The 18,680-nt window shown below is 41.3% G+C and overlaps 1 protein-coding gene across 9 annotated transcripts in view; it reads right to left on the bottom strand.

Moving 5' to 3' along the window:
* Positions 1–1,789: 1,789 nt before the first annotated feature.
* svila (supervillin a) overlaps positions 1,790–18,680 on the bottom strand; it is a 57,171-nt gene continuing 40,280 nt past the window's right edge. For all 9 annotated transcript variants that reach the window (XM_080050561.1, XM_080050565.1, XM_080050559.1 and 6 more), the window contains 16 exons: positions 18,066–18,221; positions 15,407–15,543; positions 13,991–14,138; positions 13,123–13,268; positions 12,165–12,340; positions 11,391–11,541; positions 10,076–10,355; positions 9,135–9,289; positions 8,463–8,568; positions 7,516–7,723; positions 6,982–7,115; positions 6,677–6,832; positions 6,134–6,277; positions 5,676–5,797; positions 5,231–5,386; positions 1,790–2,709 (listed from right to left, as the gene is read on the bottom strand). In XM_080050561.1, the coding sequence (XP_079906687.1) occupies positions 2,623–2,709; positions 5,231–5,386; positions 5,676–5,797; positions 6,134–6,277; positions 6,677–6,832; positions 6,982–7,115; positions 7,516–7,723; positions 8,463–8,568; positions 9,135–9,289; positions 10,076–10,355; positions 11,391–11,541; positions 12,165–12,340; positions 13,123–13,268; positions 13,991–14,138; positions 15,407–15,543; positions 18,066–18,221 (2,462 nt within the window). In that variant the 3' untranslated portion in view covers positions 1,790–2,622. The remainder of the gene's footprint in view (positions 2,710–5,230; positions 5,387–5,675; positions 5,798–6,133; positions 6,278–6,676; positions 6,833–6,981; positions 7,116–7,515; positions 7,724–8,462; positions 8,569–9,134; positions 9,290–10,075; positions 10,356–11,390; positions 11,542–12,164; positions 12,341–13,122; positions 13,269–13,990; positions 14,139–15,406; positions 15,544–18,065; positions 18,222–18,680) is intronic.

The raw sequence follows: 18,680 nt of genomic DNA, 5'->3' as shown, positions 1-18,680 counted from the left end.
AAGCTCGCACACCAGAAAAGAGATGCGAAGGAGACCAGAGTAGGCTATGAGCAGCAGAGCAGGGGCCCAGGACATCAAAAACAGTTGTTCTAAGAATGGTGAGAGTAAAACTACAGAGGGAGGCTGAAACAATTAGGCCTACCCTACTACTTGTTTATTCATAACATTACCTTTGACGGGGCGCAGGCTGGAGCCTACGTTAGCTGTCATCTGGCCGCGCTACACTCTGATCAAGTCGCCAGTTCATTTAAGAAAAAAAAAAAAAAAGTCGCCAGTTCATTGTAGAGCAACGGTTCCTACTGTAGTTATAATAACTGAACGTTACTACTACAGTGACTATGTGTTTTACACATATTACTGTCTGACAGTGCTCCAGTAGCCTATGCGCCCATTCAGAGGCTGCATTGTATTGTATTATGACGCATTCAACTTCTACTCGGTAATTATGAGCATCTGACGATGGTCAGTTCCGTTCAGGGCCGTAGGACTGCGAACAGGCTTGGGGGGCCCAAGGCAGAGGGGGGCTGCACCCAAAAAATATAAAAACGTATTTTTTTTATTTAATTTTTTTTACTGGCTCAATTTAGGCCCCGAAAAATTTTATTTAGGAAAAAAAAATATATATCAGGGGCCTTTCATTCGTCAGTACATTTTTGCTATTTTTTAAATAACATTGTTCGGGGCTACGAAGATCAGGGGCCTATATTGGGCCATTAATAAATACAAACGAAGGGAAAATTCCCAAAGCTGACTGGATTTTTTAAACATGTACATTTCTTCTTTCTGCTTTTTGGTCATTCTGTGTCTATAAATTATTCCAGAAAATAGTACTAAATAGCTTACATAGGAACAGTTGATTTAGCCTTAGTTTTCTTCTCAAAGTGCACCAGATTGATGAATTTTACTTAAACATTTAAAAAAAAATCTTCCGGGGGAGCATTCCCCCGGACCCCCCTAGAAGGTCCAGGGTCCACGACACAGTCTCCCAAATTCCTGTGAGAAACACTGTGTGTGTGCATGTTTATTAAGAGTCATTAGACCAGGGGTTGTGTTCAAGTACGCGTAATGATTTGGTCATTCATCAATAGAAACATTGTGTTGTTATCTGGCTCAGAGAGGGACCAGTCACTCATACGTTTTGGACTATAGACAAACATAGAGACCGCCTCTCAGAGGGCCCATCAGGACTTCCTGTATAGGGGCCCAGAATTTGGTGCAACGCCCCTGCTCATAGCATAATTGCCTAAATCATATTTACTCTGCTCTACTTTTACTCTACACGTACTCTACTCTAGACCTACTTTTCGTTAGCCTAATAGCATAATTGCTTAAGTCATATTTTAAGGGTTATAGAGTAGGGTAAAGTAGATGTAGAGTAAAAGTAGAGTACAGTAAATATGATTTAGGCAAGCTATGAGGCTAACGATTTATATTATATCCAGTCATGGGAGCACACAGCCCCAGGTTGAGAATCATTCCGCTACTTTATTTCTCTCTGGGTGCGATCATTTCAAGTCAACTCCTATTTAAAAAGGTGACTCGCCATGAAGCCAATTGATCATTGGAGTAGAAGTTAGTAGAATACTGCCCTCTAGTGGTCAGTGAAAGCAGCACTTCTACTGTGGTCGTACCCGGCAGTTCATTTAAACCACAGTATATTACTCAGTACATAAACCAGGGAAGTTCATTTGGTCCTCTAGTCAGACCACGGGAGAAAAACAATATATAAACGGTATGTGTAAGACAAAAAGGAAAGAGACACTTTCTTATATCCAACTTTCAGGTTTTATTTCTCTAATATTTATTTATATCACAAACAAAAAGTCTTGAAAATGCAGACTAGAATCTTTATATATAAACTGTACACAAAGCAAGGCACTATACACTGTAGGATTTTTAAAAATCGAATTCATTTTATCGTCCACTCTTATCGGTGCATTTAATTAGATCCTGCATCCTTTTCTATCCCCAACTAATAAATGACACTCGACGCAGCCGGACAAAGCTCTTTAAATGGCAAACGGTGATCTGTACAGCAAGAGGAGACCTTCTGCAATATCCACTTATTTATCATACATATGACACAAACCTCTCAACAGGAGTCATACACTTTATGCAATTATTATTTAAAGTGAATATTCAAGAAACTTTTTATTTTCTTTTTAAATTCCTGTATGGGATTTGCTATAAATATAAATTATTTGTGAATAAGAGCAGGTCTATGGTGGAGTGTGTTGAACAAGGCTGTCTGGCCATGCTCCCACTCTAACACACCTGGCTGACAATAATATTAACGGCACTGGCTTGTCCTGCGTATGGTACATATGTACAAAACATCAACAGAGAAGAACTATTAACACATCCGCTCACTGGTGTATCGTGGTCTATTTGTCTCCCACTTTTACAAGCATAAAAAAGACGATAGGAGTGATTTATCTTCAGCCACGAGAAGCTGGTTAGCTCTCGTTTACTGATGGCCTCCTTCCAACACTTTCTTTTCCCTCCGTCCGTCCTCGACCCCTCCATTCCAGGGTTAACTCAGGAGAGGCTGCCCCTCAGCCCCTGTTGTGTCCGGATGTAAAAACCCAGAACAGCTGGCTTGAAGGCAGCTCTCTGTTTCACTTAGAAAAGTCCTCTGGCTTTCTTCACATTGACCTGCTTCCAGCCCGGCAGAGCCCCATACTCTTCTCTGCTCATCTCCAGGCCTTTCTGTGGGAGCAAAGCACAGTCAGCATTAAGCATTCACTATCAGCCATAGTTTACCATACAGATTAGGGTTGGGCAGTTATAAAAAATTCATACATTTAAGCTATCACCAAATCTGTACACTGTATTACTGTTTTGATTTATTTTCTAGCACTACATTTTTACAAGATTACATTAGCTAAAAATACAAATTTTTACTGAACAACACTTGAACACATCGGCATGTAACTCAATGAACAGTATGTTCCAAATGAAGGAAACAAACCGAATCACTGAGTGTCATTTACCTGTAGAGTATTTTAAGCTGCGTTGCTATTAGTTAAAGGTGCTACGAGGAACTTTTTAATATTTCTGAATCAGTTGAATTTTTCCTCTGATGATCAAACAAGACCATTAGTGCAAAGGATGCAATTTTTTATATAGTTTTTCTTAATGCCTTTGTCATGGCTCACCCAGGAACAACAGCTGAAGTAGTAAAAACACTACTGCTTTTGTCCAAAGGGGGGCGCTAGAATGAACACATACAGGAAGTTCCTCGGAGCACATTTAAGATGCTATACACAAAGAAGATTTTTTGGGACCAAGGCTGTGTTCGGAAAGCCATACTAACGTCCTACTCATACTCATTTTGACTTCCATTTGAGTATGTGACGGTTGGGTATGCGAGTTTGGGTATGCGAGAAATTCCCGGATGAGTACTAACTTCCGGGAAGATTTTGGGTATGAATCGATTGTATACATTTCCTACTCAACCGCCCCACAATGCACTGGGTCAATTCTACCCGCCCAGGAAAATGAAATATTTTCGACCAAGTTGCTAGGCAACGACATTGTTTGGGGTCCGCGATCTGACAACTGTACGTGCAGTCATTCATAAACTCTTACAATAGATAAGAGATGAAGATAAATACCTAACAACATTAGAGTTACTAAGTGAAATGAGTGATGTGAGTCTGATAGTGGAGAGAGATCAGAACAGATCGCTGTTCCACACACCGCGGCTCGTCCAGCTCAACTCACAGACAGCTGAGTGCTGATGAGCCGGACAGAGAGCGTCGGAGGGATCGTCCGCCTCAAAACATAATTATAAAACAAGAGGTCTAAAACACAGATGATATGATGAACACGGGACTGTAACAATCTAGTTCAATATCTAACCTGTAGAGGGCGGTTATACGCTAAACAGCGTCTAAACTGCCTGAATCTTACAAGAAGAAGAAGAAATTCTTCATTGCTTGAGTATACTTCAACTGAAAACGTTTCGACGCACCTCGCATACACAATCGATCTTTGAGTAGACAGTATGCAGTATATAGATGGTGAGTATGTAGGATGTAGGACGCTAGTATGGCTTTCCGAACACAGCCCAACTCATTTGCGTCAGCCATCTTTTCCTTCTGATGCTCCCTTCTGAGCAGAGGCTGTCACATGACATGCGTCTGAACAGCTTTGTCCTTTTTTGTCAGGTTCTTTATTTGACAAATTAGGCCTCCATCATTTACAGGAGTATGACATGCGCATAATACACAGAGTTTTTCATGATGGTAATTAAAGGAATAACTATATAAAAATAACTATTTTTAAATTACCCGGGATACAGTATTATCATATTACAGCCCAAACCTAGTACAGATGTTGCAAAAGTTAAAAAAACCATCAAATCCTGCAGCTTGCATTGGTGGAGGAGTGAGTGACCTGTGAGCACACACTCATGCAGCAGTGACAGTAATAACACACACACACGGTTCTTCAAGTCAAACTTCCAATAAAAAAAAGGTCAGTTTCAAAATTGACAGCGAGCTCACATGTCGTCCACACCAGCTTAGATTGTGAGTGAACAAGCATGCTAAACAAATGTTAGATGTTTTATCAGAGCAATTATGCTAACGTTGAGTGAGGATGCTGTGCAACAGGAGAGCTAAGCCACGTCATCCATGCTCAAGTCAGACACTCACCTTCCCATAAGCCCCTACACCCTGCAGGGTGGAGCAGTGAAAAAGATACGTTCATAAACAGACAAAGAGATGGAGACAAGATTGTGAAAGGGAGGAGGAAGAGAGAAAAGCTGAATGATGGATGCATAGCAACAGATAAGTCAGCAAGAACGTGACAACACAAAGAGAACCCGAGTAATACGCAATATTAGATTTCTATAACACAGAATTTTTAACTAGAAGCTTCCTGAAAGATGTGTGGAGTCAAAGAATAAAGCTGCTCTTAACATTTTAGATATCACTGGTGTTATCATATAAAAGGTGAACCATACAGTACTGTACTATACTGTACTATACAGCAGCACTTTGACCACTTGAACAAGCTGAACACAATTACTTTGACAAGTTCCAGACATAGACGTTTTTTTCATTGCAGTTAACGTTTAAAAAAAAAGGTACAGTGTGAAATGTAGGAGTATTTTAACATCATCTAGGGCTGAGAGTTAAGGTTTGGGTTGATGTCAACGCTCCCTTGCTAACCCCTCCCCCTTCGTGAGAATGTACATCTTTAAATGATTTAGAGTTCTTACTTCAAAGTCGTCATCAGACAGGTAGACCTCCAGACGGAGGGGGTCGACGCCCTGGGGCAGCGGCCGCGCCACGAGCTCTGCCAGCGGGTACATGTTCTGACACAGGCGGGCCAACACATCCTCCACCAGGATGATCTGGTTACACACCTCGGCCTCCTGACAGCACACACACACACACATTAGATACATACACACATTTAGACCCAAGTAGCACCTGCAGAGTCTGATAATACATAATAAATTAAATCAGGAAATCTATGATTCAATGATGGGTGATGGCTTACACCTGGACTGACCTGTGTCCATGGAAAACAAAGCTTGTTCTCTATGCAGTGTGTGTGTGTGTGTGTGTGTGTGTGTGTGTGTGTCAGTGCACACCCTAATGGCTGGCTGCTATCAGATGATATGATAGGAGTAATGAGATAAGAGTGTGTGCTCCCCTCACCCTCTCAGTGATCTCAGCGATGTCCTCCCTGTGCTCCCAGCTGGGGAACATGTTGGTGAACGTGAGGGGCTCCAGACCTGCATGGATCAGATAGGCTTTGGGAGGCTTCTTCTCATTCTTCTCTGTGGACGGACACACACTCATCACTGGGTGAGAATATATATATATATAAACAGTAATTGCTTGTAGAATGATAATGTTGTATAGCTGTCCGGCCTCTTGGAATTAACATCATGGACCACAATGGAAATAAGTATTTGACTTTAATGTGCCTATCCATTAAATCTAAAAGCTGGGTTTTTTCCCACTGCTTTTAGATTTGCTAACAAACTAAACTAAACAAAAAAGTAGAGGTCATCTTTGAATGTTCAGAAGCTAACATCACCTGGTTGTGAGATAGATATATCTCAACTGTTACAGTGCATTTGGCAGTGAGAGAGGAGGACTGGGTGGAATACCTCGACAGTACTGCAGCACAGTCTCCATGGCACACTTCCTGTCACAGTCCCAGCGGATCTGAGCTGAGCCGGTGCTCTCACTGTCCTGAGGCCACCAGCCCTGCCACAGGTACACCTCATGGTGGTTATCCACCAGGAACAGGCCTGGACCAGGGACAGGGAGACACACAGGCTAGTTAGACTTTCAGTGTGAGAACACTACTTCTTTTTATGGGGCGCTATTCGCTTTATTAGACAGATTGGAGAGACAGAGTTGAAATGGGGCAGAGAGGGGAATGACATGCAGAGAACCAAAATATATTTTCTCTCCCGCTGGCCACACACGGCTAACACCTCCCAACATAGCCTATGAGATAATGTTATAGAGTAGCGCTATAACACATGGTCGAAAGTCGGACTGGGAATGCGTACACTTCTCCGCAAAGAATCTTTTCTATAAATACCTACAGTTGCGGGGAAAAGGGCTTGCGCACATTTTATTTATCTATCACATGTACAGTAGGTAGAGTGTGTGTGTGTGTGTGTGTGTGTGTGTGTGTGTACCTGGCTGGGACGCTGCATACAGGTCCTCCTGTAGGAAGGGCATAGAGTTGACCTTCTTAGGGTCTCTGGCCGGGTAGAGAAACTCCACGGCTACAAAGTCCCCTGAGCTGCTGCTCAGCTGGTACAGGCGCGGGGTGAAGTTAAACCTGCCTGGGTCTGGGGGGTCAAAGGTCAAACAATACACACACACACACACACACACACACACACACATTAATGACACCATCCCCAGGTCGTTGTCATTCAGTAAAGAGAAAACTAGTTGAAATACGTCTTTGGGGATTGGGGCACTGTGTCTCCCACACCTTGCAACATGCAGTCGTACGCTTTCCTGTCCCTCCTGCCCAGAGGCTCCCAGAATCCTGCGGGCTCCGACCCCTCGTCAAACTCCCTGATGGTCACCTTCCTGCTGCTGTGGAGGCCTGCTTCAAGGGGACAACTGCACACAGACAAAAGGGGGTCATCAAACATGGATTCATCTCAATATGATCACATCAAACGTTATTTATAGAGCACTATTCATACACAGAAAATGTAGTACGAAGTGCTTTACGTAATAAAAGAAAAGAAAAAAAACTATAAATAAATATGGTTCAATAATTGTAATTAAAAGCCTAGATAAACATAGGAGTAACAAATAAAAGTATAAAAATAAATGAATTCACAAACAAACAAATGCAAATTATATAATATATATGAAATCTAAATGTAAATTACATTGGTTAAATCAGATTAATACAATTCAATTAAAAGCCAAACTGAGAAGAACGGTCAGTAGATCAGTAGTTGCTATGGTTATTTGTGAGACTGACTTGAGATACTTGAACACCTCCACTCACTGTTCTTTGATCTTGTTTGCGGCGGTGCGAGCCACGTCCCGTGTGTGTGTCTGCGCCTTGCAGCCGTGCCACAGGTAGATGAGAGCCTGGCTCACGCTCAGCATCAGCATGGAAACCCTGGAGCGCAGGCTGCTGCAGTGACAGGCCACCTCCAGCAGATGGCCCTCCACCTCCACCTCCCCACGCACACAGTACAGACGCCAGTCATCTGAGGGGAAACGGGGGCAGGGACAGAGGTTAAAAACAGACAACAAAAACAAGTGGTACTTTGATTCATAAATGTGATCTAAGGGCAAATATTAACTATATATGCTGTTTATATTGCATGTAATTAGGATGAAGTAAACATCTGTTGAATATTTTTTTAACATAATTGTTTGATTGTGTTGAATTAAAAAACCCTAAAATGCAGCAGGTCCACCAGACCAACGAACACTGGCTGTGCAACAACAATATGAACACCACACCAGGGTTGAAGGTGCACTATCAGTTTCATGTAAATATACAAAACATATTACTCTACATACAATTCTTAATGTTAAATAATTCTATCATAAATCAAAACAATTATTTTAAGGCATGTGGAATCAAATGTTGGACTAGAGTATGTTTGTTGACACAACTGTGTGGCCATGCTGCTGTAAACAACAACAGTGAAACAGTAAGTTTAAAAAGGAAGCTTTCTAACTTCAAACAGTGTTCCAGGGATCACATTTTCCTGTTAGGAAAGTTAGTTTATTCAGTCACGAGAATAGACCTTAAGATCATTTTCCATTTCTGTGACACGTCAAAAGATTTTGACCACAAACATTCTCCAGAATCGCGGGCTCCTCATTTAAAGGAGTACCAAAGTGTTTTTATTTTATTTTTTCACATTTAAGGCAAACTTTGCTTATTGAGCCTGTATAGACGGAGACTGACTAATGTGTGCAGTGCTATGGACTTACTCTGTGAGCTCTCCTCCTCCTCCTCTCTCTTCCCTGAGTGGACCACCATCCCTCCCTTGAAACACTGCAGGAAACATGGAGGCTCTTTGCCCTGCAAAACCTGGACCTGGAGGAAGAAGAAGATGACACAGGAGAGGAGTGAAGACTACTCCACAATAAACTGACGGGTAGACAACCAAAGAAAACAGACTGGAGTTTATGGTGAAACACTCTCTACTTCTCCCTTATAATAATAATAATAATAGCATAATAATAATAATAATAATAATAATAATAATAATAATAATTTGTATTTGTATAGCACCCTTAATACATAGAATGCAGCTCAGAGTGATTTACATGCACAAAATAAAGATAATATACACTGCTGCTTGAAAGTATGTGAACCCCTTGAGCTGTTTGGAATTCTATTGAGTTTAACCATTATTAATTCATTTTTATCAATACCAGTATGTTTCTTACATGTAATAGCAGATGTTTTCAATTCCACATTTTTATTTTCCAGAAATCAATTGTTAAAACAAATAAAACAAATGATTTGCCAACTTTTGTATGTGCAAAAAAATGCATCAAGGGGTTCAAGCAGCACTGTAGAACAAAACACAATCATCACAGGCAAGAAACCAAAGAAGATGAAAAGATCAAATGAAAACAGAAATGTCCGTCATGTACCTGAGCCCCCCGCTCCTCATCCAGCTCTACAGTCATAAGGGCAGACGTTCCCTTCTCGCTCACGGTGGAGTTGCGTCCCTGCCAGAAGAAGTAGCAGCACCTCTCTCTGCCGGCCCCCGCTGTCTTCATCTGCTCTGGGTTCTGCCTCCTCCCCACTGAGGGACACGGGTTGTTATAAAATACACTGATGGATTTAACTCAGACAGGACTACAGCCATAGGAAGAAAAAAAACTATATAAAGTGGATTATGTGAGTCATATAAAAATAAGTTTTTGAATTTATTATCGAAAATGATCATTTAAGAAGACTCGTACGCTATTTTGTGTTTAACTACTCTGTTCTATAAAGTATTAGAGAATAGAATGGCAGAGACGATACAATCCCTTCTGGAAATAGAGTTGGAGACGTATGTTTTCAGACTCGGATGTATTCCAGAGAGATGAGAGGTGACTGGAGTTGTGTAACCCACATTGAAACACAAGGCTCCTCTAGTGTAGTGAGCAAGCGCTTGTAACATTGTAGCTTTTCTTTATTGAGACAAACAACTTTTTGACACGTTGTGTTACCCCATTCTTTGACATTACTCTCAAAAAGAAAACAAGATTTCATCTCTAATGTCTATTGAAAATGAGGAAATATTTATGTATTTAATCAAGTAAGCTCCACTTTTTCCTGTCAAATGTCCTCTTGTTTTGTCTACAATTATAGCATCATCATCTACTGATTATGTTCATTATGAAATACTGACACAGTAATCAGAGTCCAACCTTTATCAATAGTTAAACAAAGCCACGATGTCAAATATACTACAACACAAAGAAAAGCAGGACATTTGTGTATTTGACATTTGTCTTTTCTGCTTGAAAAAAAAAAACAATTTCATAATCACAATCGTTCATCAATCCATCATGGGTGAGTGTCAGTGCGGCGCTGAGCTAACCTGCGGTGCTGACCATGTACTTCCACTTCATGACGTAGGTGTCTCCCTCGTGGAACTGTCCGATGCTCTGGCGGGGCAGCCGGCTGTAGTCAAACTCCAGGATGTGCCACAGCTCTACGGCCAGGGTGGTGATCTCGTAGCTCCTCCAGTCCTCGGCCTCCACCTGGCCATAGCCGCGGCCCACGTTGAAGCCGTCTAGTCGGGTGCACACGGGCCCGCAGTGCAGGGGCAGCATCAGGGAGGCATCGTACGAGGGCCGGGGCTCAGAGGAACACTGGTCCTGGGGGTGGGGATTGAGATATCGTTAGCCTCATAGCATAACTGCCTAAATCATATTCACTCTACTCTACTTTTACTCTACATCTACATCTACTCTACTCTACATCTACTTTTCGTTAGGCTAATAGCATAATTGCCTAAGTCATATTTTAAGGGTTATAGAGTAGGGTAAAGTAGAGTAGAGTAGATGTAGAATAGAGTAGATGTAGAGTAAAAGTAGAGTAGAGTAAATATGATTTAGGCGATTATGCTATGAGGCTAACGGTATGAGAGATGTCCCTCTGGCTCCTCTGTGAATACCTTAATACTCTCTCCCGGGTTTCCATGACTTTATGATTCCTCATCTTAAACTGTTGTGATACATGTAAATGATCTAAGCTGTGAGCACTCGTAAGACATGTCCAGGTTAAGGTCTCATGTAGTATTACATTATGTACAACATGCAGCTTTTCTTTATTTTGATTATTTTCTATGTATCATTTCATCCTGTTTATGAGACTTGTTGTTCTTGTGGCGCTTTGTTTTATTCTGAATATTGTGTCAACAGGTATTTAATTGCCAACTCTCAACTTCACAAACTGGTTTTCAGTTTTCCATGTCAAGTGTTAGTCGTTATATGATCTTGACCGTGTTAATATTAATAGTATTATCGTTGACATGCACATTAAACATGGTCAATCATAAAAGCAACAAGACCCTTTCTGATGCTTTGGGTACTTCTTAAAAGACCTACTTCATCGGTGGAAATATGAAGGTGTATTAAACTCTGAGATCCTATTAAGTATAAATGTACACATGTTTGGGAAATCGGTTCATCTTAGCCTGAGAACAGGCAGAAAGAATGTTTTATGGTCTCACTGTCTGACCCTACATTTTACTAGTGTGACATCACACTAGTACAAATGTAGGGTTAGGATTAACAGGACAGGTGGGACAAGGGAAGACTGAGGAAAGACTGAGGGAAGAAAAACCTCATTCATTATATTTTATAATGATAGAGCGCCGGTTTTGTATGGGTGAAGTATTCCTTTAATACCTTGTGCTCTGCCACGTTGTCGTTGGTGTTCTTGGGGCTGGGGGTTTTCCTGGAGTCGCTCCAGTCCAGGAACTTCTCTTTGAACAGAGTGGTTTCATTGTGCTGAGTCAGCCTGCCAAACACTGCCCAGTCCGGCCGGCCCTGACCCTTCCTACATGGGGGGGGGGGGAGGCATTCACAACTTCAATCACACAGTACAAGGATAGCTTCTCAATACATAGGTGTAGTAGCAGCAGTCATCTGTGGCATGCGATCATAAATCTACAAACATTAGGGGTGTATTTAGACCATTTCGTGAGATTGGAAAACTATTTTGAGACCATGTCCGAGACTATTTTGGGAGGTTTTAGCAGTTTTTCTACCAGGGTATTTAATAGCAGAGTCAACCATTGCATACATCACTGCATTTAAATACTGTACAATCCTATGCAACTACTCACACATGTAAACAGAAAATAGAAGGTTCGGGGTTTTTTTTTCCTTTAAGTGGATGTTCAACTCCGTTATTTTAGGACTAAGATGTTTCATATCGTGAGTCTATTGCTTCATGATTCGACACCTATGTCCCCAAACAATGCAACATGTGGAATTGCAAACACTTCCTTTTGTATGATATCCCCGTGCAGCTGTCTGACAGATGTGTGTTAGGCAACATTTAATATGCTTTGACTTAAAACCTTTGTGTAAAATCTGCTGAACTCTGTGTCAACAACACATCCTACTGTGTGTGATCTTAAAACACATGCACTGTATTGTTTCTCTCTGTGTTCATACTTGGGGATGAGCGGGTTGCACTCTCCCGGGTCTAGCGGGTTGATGTCACAGTTGGTGTAGTCGAAGGTTCCGTTCCACAGGTGCTTGGCCAGCTGAAACGCCACCTTCCTCTGGGCCAGCGTCACTTCCTTCCCGTGCCATATGTACATCTCGCTGCCAAAGTCAAACACCAAAACCTGCACACAAACGGCACAGAGGACGCTATTTAATCCAACCCCAATACTTACAGCATGTTGTCTCCAACAGTGTCATTCTTAACATGTCCATTGGGTGGCACCAAAGTAAATGTATATCCCACACAGGCCCTGCATTCCAATCCCCATACTTCCCTGTTATTTTATTATGGTAGAAAGAAGATTTAGGAGGTCCCAATACATGTGGTCAGATTTAGCAATGCTTAAAAATATCCAGTTAGCCCGATATATCCGGTTGGTATTTTTTTAGTGTGGAACTCAGCATGCCACAAGAGGTTCAAGATCGAGGTGCAATGTTATGATGAAATAAATAAGCATTTCCCCATTGGTATGCCTACTGCTTGCTTACTACACACTCTTTATGATCAGCTGTAGTTTTGTAGAGAGACTATGTAATATGGAACGCAGCAATAGTGGCTTTAAATCCCTGTGTGAGAAAAAAAGACAGTGAAGTTGTGGCTTATTTACAGCTTGAAATATCGTTAGCCTCATAGCATAATTGCCTAAATCATATTTACTCTACTCTACTTTTACTCTACATCTACTCTACATCTACTTTTCGTTAGCCTAATAGCATAATTGCCAAAGTCATATTTTAAGGGTTATAGAGTAGGGTAAAGTAGATGTAGAATAGAGTAGTTGTAGAGTAAAAGTTGAGTAGAGTAAATATGATTTAGGCAATTATGCTATGAGGCTAACAATATCGTGAAATGTTTTGTAACAGAATCTAATCTAATCTAACATGTAGGATGGGGTTGCCGGACCTCCTTGGTGTCTAGCAGGGAGCAGCGAGGTATCTTGGCCCAGAAGTCGTCATCAGGCACCAGCTTGTCTTCCATCAGCCGGTAGATACAGTTGGTCTCTACGATGGCGCCCTCATACAACTCGTCCTCATCCGGCGTTCCTGCCACTACAACAGGCAAAGGGATCAGCTTACATTTCACTGACACAGAGAGGAAGAAGGGCTTTAAATGATTTTTTCTTCAAAGTACTATGCACTACATGTGTGTACATAGTCATATCATATGACTGTATACAATTCCATAAACCATCATAAGTACACATGACTCATATGTATGATGTGTATGAGCTTGTGTGCTTATATATTATGCATATGAATTGGGTGTATCGCTTAACAACGTTTTAATGAATAGGCAATAGGAAGTAAATGACATGATTATGAATTATTGAGTGTGGCAAAGGGGTAGTATTAAATAAGTGTACACTGTAATTCGTGCTACTCCTTTTCGGACATGTTAAATGTGTTCAATATCGGCCGCTCCGGTGGCGTAGTGGATGGAGCGCGTACCATATTGGCTCGGGCCTCGTTGCAGTGGTCGCGGGTTCGAATCTGACCCGTGGACCTTTGCTGCAGGTCATCCCCCTTCTCTCTCTGTCTCCCCATTTCAACTCTGTCCTATCAAATAAAGCTTGAACATGCCAAAAAAATAAATCTTTAAATGTGTTCAATATTTAGTTGGTGTTTTTATAATTAATTTTTTTAATCTTACTATTTTCTTTTATTTCTGTTTTCACACATGTTCGAAATAAAAATAAACTCACTAACTAACTATCTGCTTCTGGGACCTATTTTCTCAGAGTTGGCTTCATGTCTTGTTAAATAGTCCTCACGCTGAAAGGTGGACTGCCCTCCCAGGATCTTCCAGAAGTCCTTGGCGGCGTGGCCGTGGGTGTTGCCTCCCTCCTCGATAACCTGGACGTAGTTGGCGCGGCAACCCAAATCTCTCTTGCTCTGGATGAAGTTGGCCAACTCTGAAGCCTTTGTAAAATGAGAAAGAGAAGCCTCAATTACATGACTGATGAGGTCTGGTTATCGAATGCTGGACTAGGCAGCTGTTTTGTGCGTGACACGGTCAACGTACTGTTTGTACATAGCAAAGAAAACATTAAGAACACATGCATGGGTTTTTTTTTGTTTTTTTTTTTACCTCTAGACCCAATCATTTTGGTTGGGGAAGTTATGACTTCATTACTCTGAAAATCTGAAAAGACAAGGAATAGTCTGGCAACTAATGAACGGCGCTCAAACATCCCCTCATAAATAACGTGGGCCATGGCTCAGTGTTCTCTTTTGTCTGATTGAGGTCAGTGCTCTGTCCCAGCCATTGGAAGGTCACCAGACCAAGTCTAGGCTTTGAACAATAGGCTTATTTTGTGTCCTTTTCCGGAAAATATCCCCCATAAACACACACACACACACACACACACACACACACACACACACCTTTCCTTTCTGTCAACACACACTTTTTACTGTACTGTGCCACCATTGCTTCCTCCTAGGGCTGTGTATACATCCTGCATGTGAAGTCTGACCTACATGACATCACCTTTACATTGATGACAAACTCAAACAGACGTCTACCCCAAACTACCTTATGTTTAAAGCATCTGAAATCACGTTTTAAAATAGTAAAACAATCATTATGGTATAAAGTTGGGCATTTCAATAAGCTATTACACAAATCTAATTGAAAATATATGTTTTATATATATATATGTTTATTATACAAATTATTTAACCTGCTTTATTTACTGTCTAGACCGTTGGACAAGACTGTATGGGCAGTGCCATTTCAAAACGGCCTCCATGGCAACATACATTGTTTTTTTAGAGAAAGTTTGGGCAGAGAACTGCCGCGATTGGTTCAAAATACCTATCATGTCAGATGAACCAGAGCAAAGCTCGCCACATCTATACCGAATTTCTGTAAAGTTTATCGAACTTAAATTACTTTGATAGCTTTAATGTGGATTGATAAATATGCCTAAATATTTCCAGATACAACTCACTCCCCTAATAACATTTTAATAAGGATTTTGTGGATTTGGGTTTACAGGGGATATTAAATATTTCCATAATATTAATTATTTTCTTTCTCTTATTAACTTAACAAATATATATACACACACAAAGAAATGTGTTGGATGCTGTTAATGAGGGCAGTAAGTTTTTGCTCCTACAATAAAGTATAAAATAAAATACACATATATGTTTTGATGATTTGCAGCGGTCAGAAGCCGTACCTTGTTTTTCTCGATGACGTTGGCGAACTCTCCGGTCCAGACGAAGCAGTGATGCGGCGTCACCAGGAGGAAGCAGTCCCCACTGTTCAGTGAAGAGGCTCTGGGCTCCACTAGTCTGGTCTGGACGTGTCTCCGGCCTGACAGAACATAGACACACAGGTGGACTATCAGTGGCAGCTCTGTTTATCACTGTCAGCGTGTCTGGATTATCATACCAGTGGTGTTGGGGAGAGGGGGGGGGGGGGGGCAACCATGTGCCAGCCATCGCCATGTGACCCTGTACATGTTTGTGTGCATGCATCTGACTTGTGAAGTACCTAACCTTTCATAGTAGAGAACTGTCTTTCCAACTATGGTAAACACAGCTCTTAATGGCCTAGGACCGGCCTACATCACTTATTTTATTGACTGAAGCCATAATGCTTTTAAATGTTTTTCTATTTAGTTCAAAGAAAACTTATTGCGTCCTTTGCAGCACTAAGCACTTTATATTTCTACTTTAATTCTTCTTATTTTTACTATCATGTCCTGGTTAATTTTATGTGTATTTAAGCTATAAAGGATTGTAATGCATGGAACTTTATCATTGTATAGCACTTTGAGCTGCATTTCTTGTGTGCAATATACCTATTATTATTATTACATGCAACCTGCAGCAAATCATACATCTGTCTAATAACAAACTCCAGATATTTAGGGACGTCATTTAGTCAAGGTTGACTCTCCAAGTGAACCAAACAGAAACTATCCTGAAGCAGCACTCCACTCTTTGGACAGCTAACCTCCTAACAGAGAGGTACCCCTGTTGTAGCGGATTAGCCTGTGGGGATTACAGGCAGTGGGGTCTGGGTGAGGAGAGGATCAGCCCGAGAGTGTGAGGTGACCTGGGGAGAATGATTTAAGAGCCCCAGCTGTCACCAACAGACAGTGTGGAGGAGGTGCAAAGTCACTGAAAATAGAGCAACTCTGGGCTCCCATTTTTAGATTTCCTCTGGGAAAAGGACACTCGATTGAAGCAGCATCCTCCAAAGCATTTAGTAAAACAGTAGACAGCCGTTTTTCCCCTATCCTCCTAAACGACTGAATGTGTACGCAGTCTCCCTCAATGGCCCAGTTCCTCTCAATTTAAAGACGATTTCAGGAAATTTTTTTTGTTGCATCCCTTCCATGTTCGGAGTTAACAAGCAGCATAATCATAACCTTCTGTTTGAGGAGACTGCCCTCAATTTTACTTTTGTAAGGTGGAACAACTAGCCTATTGATGGCTCAGAAGAAAACATAGAACTGCAAAAAGCATCTTAAATTTTTTCCTTAAGTGTGTGTGTGTGTGTGTGTGTGTGTGTGTGTGTGTGTGTGTGTGTGTGTGTGTGTGTGTGTGTGTGTGTGTGTGTGTGTGTGTGTGTGTGTGTGTGCAGCATTCTCTCCGTTATAACAGCCTACTTAACCCATTGATGACTATGGCAATCTAGGATGCATGTCCTTAATGCCTGAGGGTTTTCTGAAAAAATAGTACGAATTGTCAAGTCTACCAAAACCTTAATATCTAAGCCTGTGTAGCACATAGAAACATGAAATAAAATACAGTTAAAAGTTAAGGTTCACAGGTTTTATTTAAACATGCTCCCTTAGCGCTTACAAACCAACAAATATTTCTAAAAATCGTCAAAATTAGATGAATTAGAAAATTATTAAATATTGTTAATAAATAGATGCAATGTGTTGTGTGATTTTCGTCAGTAGTCTATAGTAGACCTTGATTCTGCGCACCAAACGCCACTAACTGTTCTGTCGCCGACATAGCTGGCGTATTTTTTTTATTATTTTGTTTTATTTTTAGATTTTTTTGATTGACATGATTTTCGGCAAACACACAACTTTTGGGTGGTCACGTGGTCTTCAAAAAATCAACAAAACCCACCTCATGTGTATTTGAACCAATGACAGTGCATTCTATGCTGGGAATGCCATGAAAATTAGATAAAGTAATAATGCTGCGCGACGCAGCATCAGGCAGGAGAGCCAATGTGGCATCGCGCAGCAGCCGTCATCAATGGGTTAATGTCATCCCACGCAAGCGCAGAACGTACGGCAAGTCGGTAGTGGGCGTGTTCTTCGCACTTTTTTGACCGCGACGGGGAGACTGGAGCGGACTGAATCGCCCGAATCCATTTTCTGGCGACGGTCGGTAGTCGGCCCAGTGTGTCTTTGCCTTTATAGCGACTGCACTGATCGCCATCTCCATAAGATAACACATTTACTATGCCAAAGTACCCCATACAAACCAACTTCAAAAACACTGAACTATCCCTTAAATGGGTCTTTGTGCAATCAACTTTATTTTAAGGGAAATTCAACTTGAATTTTAAGGAATATCACAACTTAAGGTGCTGCTTGCAAACCAGCCATTGGTGTTAGTTACAAAACAATTTTTTTCATCTTCTTCACTGAAATGACCTATAATTGCTGTTTCAAATACATACTCTTATTGTTGCCCTGACATCACTCTTAGGATACATTTCTTCTTATTACCCATTTTTTTTTTTTTAAGATCCCTCAAAGCACAGTTTTTAGTGGAATTATTTTGCATCAGACTATAACACAAGAGAATGACTTGTTGTAAATGCAGGTGCACCTGTTTGTGTATGTAAACTGGACTGACCTTTGACCTGTAAGAGCATGAGCTTCTTGTATGGCACGGCGCTGTTGTTGGACATCTGCTCCGAGATGTTGACACTGCGCAGGTTGACGCTGCTGAAGTTCTCCTTGCTGGCTAGACCGGCCAGAGCCACGTCGGAAAAGCCCGAGTTCTTATTCACTGCAATGTCCACAAACAAAACAAAGCATTCAGCCCCCTATATACACAGACAGGACAACAGCTACGGTGGAAAAAACAATGACCTTTGGAGACCCGACACTGAAGGTCTCTGTGTGACAAATATAGAAACGCTCCACACAGACAGTTTGAGTGTTTTTATATGGCTGTCAGTGGGAGATGAAAGAGGAAAAGTTATGGGGACATGACATTTACTTTGTGCATTCTGTAGCCTCGCACTAAAAACAAGCTGCTGCCGTCGTCGTAGCAGCTTTTTACAGACACTGCTCCGTACAATGACAGGAAACTGACTCCAGTCACACAGATGTAGGTCAGTGTGAATCCATATTTAGCTTGAGTGGGTTTTGTTCACAGCAGGAAGAGACAAGTTATATAATACATGTATTATATCAGTGACGCTTCATTTAGTATCTGAGATACAGATAAAGTCTGTTCTGCTGT

The sequence above is a fragment of the Ammodytes marinus genome (genome assembly GCF_949987685.1).
Source record: "Ammodytes marinus genome assembly, chromosome: 21".
NCBI classification, from domain to species: Eukaryota; Metazoa; Chordata; class Actinopteri; order Uranoscopiformes; family Ammodytidae; genus Ammodytes; species Ammodytes marinus.
This window is presented reverse-complemented; position numbering and strand designations above follow the sequence as displayed.